Here is an 11,828-nt window from a genome sequence, read left to right as displayed (position 1 = left end):
AAGCAGCTTTCACTTTTCAGTTTCACTCTGGAAGAAACTTAGTGTATATTTTCTGGTGGGCTTTGATTTTGTGTGTGTGTGAGTTTAATACATTCAATCTCCTGATTATATACACAATATACTAAATTTAGTTTTTCTCTGAACACCTCCCTCAGGTTCCATTTTCAAATTCATAACTAAATTAAGTATTCTTTGACTTTTTAAATTTTTTATTGAAGTACACCTGATGTACAATGAGTTCCATGTATACAACATAGTGATTCACAATTTTTACAGCTTATAGTTAACTTATTTTTTTATAAAATATTGGCTATATTTCTTGTGTTGTACAATATATTCTCATAGCTTATTCATTTTGTATATAATAATTTGTACTTCTGAATTCTCTACCCCAATATTCCTTCTCTCCCAATCCCTCTCCCCACTGGTAACCACTAGATTGATTTCTATATCTATGAATATATTGCTTTTTTCTTAAATTCACTTTGTTGTACTTTTTAGATTTCACACATAAGTGAAATCATACAATATTTGTCTCTGTCTGACATATCTTACTTAGCATAATGTCCTCCAGGTTCCTCCATGGTGTTGCAAATGATAAAATTTATTTCTTTTTTAAGGCTGAGTAGTATTCCAATGTGTGTGTGTGTGTGTGTGTGTGTGTGCATGTGTGCATATCACATCTTCCATCTGTTGATGGGCACTTAGGGTGATTCCATATCTTGGCAACTGTAAATAATGCTACTATGAACCGTGAACATGGGGTGCATGAGGTTTCCTCAAACACCACAGTGAAAGCTATTCACTCTTATAAGGAAGGCTGAGAGTGACCTAGGGGGTTCAAGATTGTCAGTTTCACCTAGATACACCATATGTCTCCACATCAAGTTGCCATAAAGGAAAAATTCTTTATGATCCTGATCCATTATCACAGATCAGATGATAACAGGTAGAGATGGAGCCCAGTTCAGTTCAGCTGCTCAGCCGTGTCCAACTCTTTTCGACCCCCTGGACTGCAGCACACCAGGCTTCCCTGTCCATCACCAACTCCCGGAGCTTACTCAAACTCATGTCCATTGAGTCGCTGATGCCATCCAACCATCTCATCCTCTGTCATCCCCTTCTCCTCCCACCTTCAATCTTTCCAATATCAAGTTCTTTTCCATTGAGTCAGTTCTTTGCATCACGTGGCCAAAGTATTGGAGTTTCAGCTTCAGCATCAGTCCTTCCAATGAATATTCAGGATTGATTTCCTTTAGGATTGACTGGTTGGATCTCCTTGCAGTCCAAGGGACTCTTAAGAGTCTTCTCCAACACCAGTTCAAAAGCATCAATTCTTCAGCTCTCAGCTTCCTTTATGGTTCAACTCTCACATCCATACCTGACTACTGGAAAAACCATAGCTTTGACTAGATGGACCTTTGTTGGCCAAGTAATGTCTTTGCTTTTTAATATGCTGTCTAGGTTGCCCGGAAAATCCCATGGACAGAGGAGCTTGGTAGGCTGCAGTCCATGGGGTTGCTAAGAGTCGGACACGACTAAGCGACTTCACTTTCACTTTTCACTTTCATGCATTGGAGAAGGAAACGGCAACCCACTCCAGTGTTCTTGCTTGGAGAATCCCAGGGACGGGGGGCACTGGTGGGCTGCCGTCTATGGGGTCGCACAGAGTCGGACACGACTGAAGCGACTTAGCAGCAGCAGCAGCAGCAGATTGGTCATAGCTTTTCTTCCAAGGAGCAAGTGTCTTTTAATTTCATGGCTGCAGTCACCATCTGCAGTGATTTTGGAGCCCAAGAAAATAGCTGAGAAGTATAAATAGATAACTGGCAGACATGTAATTAGAAATTCATAAAGAGAGATGATAGAAGGAAAAAAAAGGTAAGTGCAATACTTTAAAGTGATAATGACCAAGGACTGAAACTGCTTCAAAGAGGTAGGGGTAGAGTCCAGTATATACATGATTTTGGCTATGTACAATCCAGCATATATTATAGTAGAAGGTGGCTAGTGACTTAATCCTTGTAGAACTGGATGATAAGTGACACTTCTTGCTTTACTTAAATAGCTAAGGAAGGCATACAAATAACCAACAAGTACATGAGAAGTTGCTTGACATCACTAACCAACAGGGAAAGCAAGTCAAAGCCACAGTGAAATAACACCTAACACCTCTTAGGATGGCTGTCATTAAGAAAGACAACAGATAACAAATGCTGACAAGCATGAGGAAAAAAGGGAACCCTTGTGTATTGTTGGTAGGAATGTAAATTGATATAGGTACTATACAACATAATATGGAGGTTCCTCAAATTTTTTAATAGAATAATCATAAGATCCAGTCATTCAATTCCTGAGTATATATTCAGAGGGCAAAATCGGTATTTCAAAGAGATAGCTGTAATTTCATATTCACTAGCCAAGATATGTAAACAACATAAGTGTCCACTTATGGATGAATGGATAAAGAAGATGAGATAGATGATATATGATAGATAATATTGTTTATTATTTATTCAAAATTTCAAGGAAGAAAATCCTGACTTTTGACATAGCGGGGATGAAACTAGAGGACATTATGCTAAGTGAAATTAGCCAGAAAAAGAAAGAGAAAAACCGTATGATCTCACTTACTACATGGAATAAAAATAAATCAAGTTCATAAAAACAAGAGAGTAGAATGGTGGTTACTAGTGTCTGGGAGATGGGGAGATGAGAAGACACTGGTCAAAAGGCATAAACTTTCCGTTATAAGATGAATAACCTCCGGGCATTCATAGATCATCGTGACAGTAGTTAATAATACTGTACTGTGTGCTTGATACACGGTAAGATGGTAGACTTTAAGATCTCACACACAAAAAAATCATAACTATGTGAGGGGAAGGATCTGTTCAATAACCCAACTGTGATATTCATTTCACAGAAGATGTGTGTGCTAAATCATCACATTGTACCCTGTAAACATGTCCAATTTACTGTCAAATATACCTCAACAAAGATGAAAAATGAAGATAAATTAGGTGATCCTACCATCTATGCACTTAAAAAAGAACCAACTGAAAAGACCGAGTATTTGCAATGGCGTGGAATTATGGGACTCTCACAGTGGCTGATACCAAGGAAAATAACAGAACAACTCTGGAAAACACCTTGACAGCTTCTTACAGCGTTAAACATATTTACCATGTGACTTGGTAATTAAACTCCTAGGAACGAGTCCAAAAGAAAGGAAAACAAATATTCATATAGAAGCGAGAACTCAAATGTTCATAGAAGCTTAATTCATAATAAACAAAAATTAAAAATAACTCAGGTGTCCGTTTTCTGGTGAACAAATAAGGAAACTGTGTGATGAAGGAACTACTGGCGCCCAAAACACTCAGATTAAGCCCGGAGCCCAGGTTACCTGAAAACTGTATTCTGCAGGTTGAGTTTATGTTCAAAAAGCTGAAAAAAATCAAAATTACACTTAGAGAAAACACATCAGTGGTTGTCAGGTGCTGAGGTAGGGACGTGACCACATTGACCTGCAAAAGGCCACATGAAATATTTGAGGTAAAATAGATATTTTAAGCCACTGCTGTGATGGTGGCGGTGGCTATGTGACTATAAATTTGTCAAAAATCAACAAATTATATTCATAAAAGTGCCTGTTGTATCTAGATCACATCTCAATAAAATACTTTCTAAAAATATGTATATAGACACATAGCATATAAATAATCTCAGTTTGAAAAGCATCTTAATATGTTTTCAACATATTGTGAACATTTCTTACGTAAGTGTTCCAAGTTTTTAGTTCATTAAGGCTTTAAGCATATCTCTAAGTTTTACTTTAAATAAACACCCAAGAGAGTCACTCAGGAGACCTTAACTTTCTAACTGTGATTAGTAACTTCAGTTCTAACATCCCAGGATTGTAATAATAATAATTAACTTTTTTTTTAATCCCAGAATCCCAAGAGCCATTCTAGACCAAATCTCTAAATATGACTGTAAAATCTTTTATACTGGAACCACTTCAATATCCAGAAACTAATATTATTTCCAGGGGAAAGAAAATAAAGTAGATATGTCTAAAATCAAGTCACCATATGCCTGATGAATGAACAGGAGTGACTAAACAAAATGAAGGAAGTTTTTAGACAGTTCAAACGAAAATATGAGTTTTTTGATGATCAAGATCATTGACGTGAAATGATATGCCTTTAAAAATAGTTTCACATCACTAGACAACAGAGACAGTACAGAATATTTTAGCACCAGACTATCTCATATGCCCTTTAGTTCTCTTCTAACCTGAGTCTGTGGTTTTGAAGAGTTCCACGTTTCTGGATGGAGCCACTGAAGATATAAAAATTAATTGAGTAGACAGGAAATTACACCCCTACAAGTGAGGAAAAAAATCTAAGATTTAGGAAGATTTCAGTCAGAAAGTCTTTGAGTCTTTTTGTCAGAGATAAAAACTGGAAGTCAGAGAACTTATTCTTAATGCACTGGGTCTGACTTTATCAATAAACTCACCATTCTGCTTTGTTGGCAAAAATGTGATCCAGACAACATACTGCTTGAAACTCAGGAAAATATTCTGGATTAAGATTCACCAAATGTGTAAAATAGATGATTAAATAATAAAATAACACTTGGAATTTAGTATTAGTCAAAACTTAGACTTTTTTCCTGGGAATAATAAAAAACTGAGAAAAATCATCAGAGGTTATAGAGGGACAGATTTTCATTCAATGGAGGTGGATGAAGTACTTCAGCAAAAACTGAATAACCGTTGGGTGTGATTTTGAAGAAAGAAATGTACATTATATGGAAAAGAGTCTCAGAATAAGACTGAGAGAAACTTATATGGAATTCAAAGTTGAAGTAATAAAAAAATGTAAAGAATAATGGATGGAAGGCTTGAGAAGAAAATACCACAGTTTTGAGGTTCTTAACATATTTGAATAAGCTGTTCTACAATCAGTATAATGTAAGTACATTTTATTTTGCATGTATCCATATTTATATTTTACACAGTCTGAGTCTTAATACATGGGTTTGCATGTGTATTTTGTAAGTTAAAGTCCAATTACTGCCCTGCCAAAAAAATTAGTGATGGCAAAGTCAAATGTAATACCTTTACTATAACTATGTAAATTCATGTGTTTAATGAACCTCAATTGCAATTGAACTTTTTCACATTTTCCTGATAGCATCTCAGATCTACCCATCTCCACATCTTAGTCCTTCTCTCTTCATCCTTCCTCAGCCCTATGTTCTTAAAGACATATTGAACATCAAGGTTAGGACCATCAATCGGACATGACAGCCATCCTCATTTTAGAGATGAGGAAGACAAGACCCAGGCTGCTTTAGAGTCTTTTTAAACATCCTGACCTTCTAAATGGCCAAACAAGAAATACAACACAGGTTCTCTGATTCCAAGACCTGCTATACTCTCCATCTTTTTCCTACAGCCAAATTCTTGAAATGTGCAATTTTATGCAAATTTTCAGGATCCACAGAAAAAATGATAGTGAGGAAAATGACCAGAAAAAGAAAGCCTACGTTTGCCAAGGTTATAATTAAATTGTGATACACAGGTTGTCATGGTCCAGAACCTTTCGTCCTGGACATGATAGGATCCTGAGATCTAATACAGACCATTTGTAATAGAAAAGGCTAACACAAACGGGGGTTTTTTTCACTATCATAAATTTGAGAGACTCTACAGAGGAGAGCATTTTTAATTTTTCTCAGAGAAGTGTATTTTACCTAAATAAGGCAAAATAGAAAGTTCCCAATGCCATTTTTTTCCAAAGGTATATGATCCTGTGACAACCGTGGCAAAGAGCAACTCTGAGTTCAAACATCACATATTTTTATTGTTAAAAAATGGCATAATGCTTTGAAGATATCAGATTACTCAAATTTTACAATATCAGAGGGAAATTATGTTCCTATCAGGGCCATCAAAGACTATATAGCCTAGAAGAAAAATAGAGGATATTATAGAGGAGGTGGGACGGTTTACTAGATAAATGGAAGAATAAATAGAAGAGATGAGATGTAGCTTCGTGAATACCTACAGTATTCTGTTAAGATACCTGTCAGTCTCCAGTTCACTGATGGAGATGTGGAGGGCTAAACAAAGGGAAGGTTATAAATGTTTCTACTTCTCTATAAAGTGTGCTCTATGTTATTATTAGACTAAACCTCAATATGAACGACTTCCCTATAGCTCAAATGGTAAAGAATCTACCTGCATTGAAGGAGACCAGGGCTTGATCCCTGAGTCAGGAAGATCCTCTGTAGAAGGGAACGGCAATACACTCCAGTAATCTTGCCTGGAGAATCCCCATGGACAGTGAAGCCTGGCGGGCTACAGTCCGTGGGGTAGCAAAGAGTCAGACTCAACTGAGCGACTAACATGCACACACACACACAAACCTCAATAACATTAATACTTTTTCACCCAGATACGATTATGACTTTCTTGCAGTAGTAAACAGCTGAGAGGTTTATTATCTGGGTGCAGGAGCAGTAGGGTAGGAGTGAATATTAGAATATTTGTGATGGAAAGAGTTCCTGCTGGTATCAAGACCTTATTTCAGTAGGTGAGACTCTTCGGAGAACTTTGATAACATGAAAATGAAACAAATTGCCTTGAAACAATTTGGAAGATTATGAGAGAAATGGAATAATGTATCTTGCAATTGTAAACTGTTCTCTTTCATACTAGATTTTTTACTTCCTGAGACCCTGTCTCTAAACCCTGAAAGATCAGTTAGGCACCTTGGTGTTTGGGTTCCACTCTCATGCCTAGCTTTAACATTTTAGCAATCAGTTATTTATTAATAGAACTACATGGATGCCACATTATCAGCAAAAGAAAAGATGACACTCACCAGGAGGGTACAGTTATAATGCAATCTATATTTGATACATGAAAATGCAGGCTCCTGAGTTTACCTTTGCTGAGCAGCTGCAACTTTTTGCGTGGGGGGAGTGCATGAATTCTGATCTTTTTATTTAATAAAATATGAGTGCTGTTTGTGCCCAAAGAATAGTCGCTTGAATAGAAAAGATGCTTACCCTCACTGGAAGTAAAAGATGTATTTAGACTGGAAAGGAATATGTAGGTGATCAATACTGATTTATAGATGTAGGGCCAAGGATTAAAAAGAACATAAAAAGAGCTCTCCTACAAATTCACCAGCAAGTCAAGTTGTTCAGATCCAATTATGTTCAAAATTTACTCTTTTTTTTTTACATTTATTGTGCACTTTATTTTTTTTTTTTAAATGTGTAGTAATTTTTTTTTACTCTTAAATGGGTGGAAGCTATTATGCATTTTGTAAAGGAATTTACTTACTCAGAAATGTCAAATAATTCTACAAAACCAATGTTTCATAATTTAAAACAGGGAAGGTAAGTACTAAACTCTTACTATTAAAATAATACAGATTGTTTGATTTGTACAATAAATAAGTATTGAACAGAAATGAAGAAGCAAATGAAGGAGCAGAAAAAGTCACAGCCAAATTTTCAGATGGAAATTTGCTCAGAAAAGCATGTCTTTAAAGCAAAGACAGCAGCTAGGAGTTACGTATCCCAACTAGAGCCTGAGGAAGATGCTTTCCTTTAAAGAGGAACCAGGTGGGCTCTAAGCTTAGAAATAACCCAGCTCAGGGTTCATAATTTTCTTCTTTTAACTTGAAACTAAAAGATTATTCACAAAATATTACAGTGGGTTGAGGGCATTCTATAGGCATGCAATAGATATTCAGCAAATTTGAGCAGTATCCAGAGATTAAGCTGAATGCTTCAAACACTATATGCATCCTTTATATTTATTTTTTATTTTTTGGCTGCAATGTGAAGCCATGTGGGATCTTAGTTCCCAGACCACTGGACCATCAGGGAAGGCTCTCTGTGGCCATTTTTGAACTACTATTAATAATGTGATCGTCCAGTGGCTGAAAAGAATATATGGTATGGAAGTCTTATTTGCAGAAACCTGTTTAGAGTCATTTGGAGAATGGGAGGGTAAAGTCTATTCTCCATGTACCATAGACATAACATTGCAAAGAACAAAAGAGAAGAACATGGACCATTTGCCCAAAGATGTTTTTCAAAATATATAAAACTGGTTTCACAAATTATGATACATATATTATTGACCTTGTATATTATACATACATATGATACATATATTATTAGTTCCATAACAGTGTAGCTATTTTAAAACATATATGATTATAGCAAATTTTTAAAAATAAAAACCATGGGGAATTCCCCAGCAGTCCAGGACCCGGTGCTCTCACTGCCAGGGTTCAGTCCCTGGTTGAGGAACTAAGATATTGCAAGGCTCGAAGCAAGGCCAAAAAAATTAAATAAATAAATGCCGCAGAACTTTATGGAGAATTCAATTACTACTAAATTAAAATAATATGTGTCCAACCTGATATTATATTAACTCAACACATAATACCAATAACAAATTTAAGTATCAACAGAAACAAATATACGTTCCCTCTCATGTGACTGTATAATTTTCATTTCTCTGCTCTTTGATTTAAGCAATACCTGAAAAGTTGAAAAAAAAAAACCTCAAGGAAACTAATTCGGCTTTATTAACTTTCCGTTTTCTCCGTTTTCCAAGTTGATTGACTGGATTCTCAAGTAGGTTTCTCCTCTTATGCTCAGAACTTAGCTTGGAAAATAGTAGGTCAGAAAGAGGGAAGTAGAAAAGAAGCATTGTATAAAAAAGAATAAAAAAGTCACCAAGCTTTAGAGAACTATGAAGATAGTTTCCATCAACCAAAAATTTTAAATATGGGAAGACTGTTTGGAGAACGGGTGTCATTTACCCAAGATCCTACATTTACTAGGGTCAGAGACAGGATGGAAACAAATAACTCTTTACTCTCCATTCAGAGCTCTTTCTACTGCATCTTCTCGATGCTATTGGGAGTTTAAAGCCTATTTATTCTGACTTTCATCTTTATATTCAGTTATTTTTTTTTCAGAGGCTTGTTGCCCACCTTGCACTGCACTCAATGAATGTGCAGAATCAGACCGCAGTGACCGAATTTATCCTGACTGCCTTCCCTGCTCTCCAGAAGCTTCAGATTTTCCTCTTCGTGGCCCTCTTGTTTACTTACATGCTCACTCTAACTGGAAATGGAGTCATCATTTCCCTAATATGGGCTGATAATCGCCTCCAAACCCCAATGTACTTCTTCCTCAGTAATTTGTCATTTTTGGACATTTTATTCACTAGCTCAGTTACCCCAAAATTGTTATCCTTTCTCCTCAAGGACAGGAAGACCATATCTCTTGCAGGCTGCATCAGCCAAACATACTTCTTCTTCTTCCTGGGGACCGTGGAGTTCATCCTGCTGGTGGTGATGTCCTTTGACCGCTATGTGGCCATCTGTAACCCCCTGCGCTACACCATCATCATGAACAGCAGGGCATGTCTCCTGCTGGTTCTGGGCTGCTGGGTGGGGGCCTTCCTGTCCGTGCTCTGCCCGGTTATTCTGCTGTCCAGGCTGCCCTTCTGCCATAAGGAGATTAATCACTTCTTCTGTGACATCGCCCCTCTGCTGCAGGTGGCCTGCATAGACACTCATTTCCTTGAGATGATAAGCTTCCTCTTGTCTTCTCTCATCCTCCTGACCTCACTGCTGATCACCACCATATCCTACACCTACATCATCTCTACCATCCTGCGCATCCCCTCAGCCCAAGGGCGTCAGAAAGCCTTTTCCACCTGTGCTTCTCACATCACTGTCGTTTCTATTGCCTACGGGAGCAACATCTTCATGTATGTGAGACCCAGCCAGAGTCATTCCCTGCAATTTGATAAAGTGACTGCTGTCCTCACCATAATGGTGACTCCTCTCCTGAACCCCTTCATTTATAGTCTAAGGAATAAAAAGGTAAAGGAAGTTTTGAGAGATGCAGTCAACAAAATTGTGTCCTTATTGCACAGGAAACCTTGAAAGGTTGCTTGCTAAGAATGGCTTTTCCAACTCTTGGACACAATATGGAGTAAGGCATGCTTGAAGACCATAAAATCAAAAATGTGTAAGAAGAAATGAAAAAGTTTTGCACCTCATATGATGCAAAGTATTATAGTCAAGGTCCAGAGCAGACAAGTCAGACATCAAGAAAATAACATGGTCTGAACCTTAATTGGACCGTCTCACACACAGAACTGAATGAATTAAAGAAAAATACTGAACTAGAGTCAGAAAACCTGAATTTTAAGCCTGACTCTATCACTTTTTTAGTAACAAGTAACCTCTCTGATCTTAGTTTCTCATCTGTGGAATGGGGAATATGGTTTGTGCTTTTCCTTTTTCTTTTTTTTAGTTAAAGTAGGATTAACAGAAATAGTCTAAGTCATGCAACTACATGTAACTAAAAGTGAATCTTCTGAGTGTTTTAAGAATTTAAAAGATGATGGGAAGCATCCCTAACAGCCAAATACTGTAAATAATAATAATACAAAAACAGGGAAGAGGAGTAACATAAACTTGTGTTGTACATGTAATTAAGTATGTACATTTAACCCTCTTAACAACCTTGAGAAGCAGATTTTTCTTTTCTTTTCTTTTTTGGCCATGCACCACCTCAGCTTGAGGGCTTTTGGTTCCACAACCAGGGATTGAACTCTTGACAGTGAAAGCATGGAGTCCTAACTACTGGACTGCCAGGGAATTCCTAAGAAGCTGATGTTTTTATCTCCATTTTACAGAGGAGAAAACTGAGGTTCACTGAGATTAAGTGTCTTTCCCCAACTACATCACTAGTTTTTAAAATATATATATAATTATATGTATATATATACAGGTACAATGGGGACAAGCATCTAAAAAGAGAACCTAAGAGACTTTCTGAGCAATCCAGTGGTTAAAACTCTGTGCTCCCAAAGCAGGGGACAAGGGTTCAATCCCTGGTCAGGGAACTAAGAGAAAATACTGTCTTCAAAATGGATTCAGCATATTATAAAAGAACAATATCCAAAAAGAAAGAATATTGTCTGTCAAAAGGTAGAGCAGTAGACAATTGTTTACAGATCACAAGAAGGTAGGAGGGGACATTTCCTGGTAGTCCAATGGTTAGGACTCTGCACTTTCACTGCCGAGAGTCTGGGTTCAGTCCCGCAAAAGTAGAACAGAATCATCAGGAATGAAGCATTCACATAATTTTCTGCTCTGTATTCATACTCAGACATTAATTAAGATGGGGTTTTGAAAGCTACTACATTTGTGTCCTATTAATGCCATAACAAAATTAGCACCTAAAAAAGTACAAATTGACTATCTTAGAGTTCTGCAGCTCAGAAGTCCAATACAGGTCTCACCGAACTAACATCTGCAGACTACATTCCTATTTAGGGGCCCTAGAGGAAAATCCATTTCCTTCTTATTTTGGGTTTTTCTTGAAGTTTAGGACCAAGGTCCTAGTATGCTGCTGCTGCCAGCTATCAGCCAAGGACCAGTCCCAGTTTCTAGAAGGTACTGCAGTCCTTGACTCACGGCCCCCTCTTCCTCCACCTTAAAGCTAACAACAGGGAAGGGGCAAGCCTTTCTCTGATGTGTCAGATCTCTGCTCCTTCCTTTTCCATCTCCTCTCTGACTCAGCTGGAAAAGGTTCTTCATTTTTAAGGACTCATTGCCCTGGACTGAGTCCAGGCAAATAATCCACAATAATGTCACCAACACAAAGTCTACATCCTGAGTTACTTCTGTAAAATCCCTTTTGCGTCTAAAGTAGCATACAGGTGACCCTCCACATCCATGGGTTCCATACCTACTGAT

General features: G+C 37.4%; 1 protein-coding gene across 1 annotated transcript; it reads left to right on the top strand.

Moving 5' to 3' along the window:
* Positions 1-9,056: 9,056 nt before the first annotated feature.
* LOC102406794 (olfactory receptor 6M1-like) lies at positions 9,057-10,004 on the top strand. Its single transcript, XM_006056105.4, has one exon. The coding sequence runs from the start codon at positions 9,057-9,059 to the stop codon at positions 10,002-10,004; it is 948 nt and encodes a 315-aa protein (XP_006056167.4).
* Positions 10,005-11,828: the final 1,824 nt, after the last annotated feature.

Source organism: Bubalus bubalis, chromosome 5 (assembly GCF_019923935.1).
Source record: "Bubalus bubalis isolate 160015118507 breed Murrah chromosome 5, NDDB_SH_1, whole genome shotgun sequence".
In the NCBI taxonomy this organism is placed as follows: Eukaryota; Metazoa; Chordata; class Mammalia; order Artiodactyla; family Bovidae; genus Bubalus; species Bubalus bubalis.
Note: the sequence above shows the minus strand (reverse complement) of the source record. Positions and strands in the feature narration are given on the sequence as shown.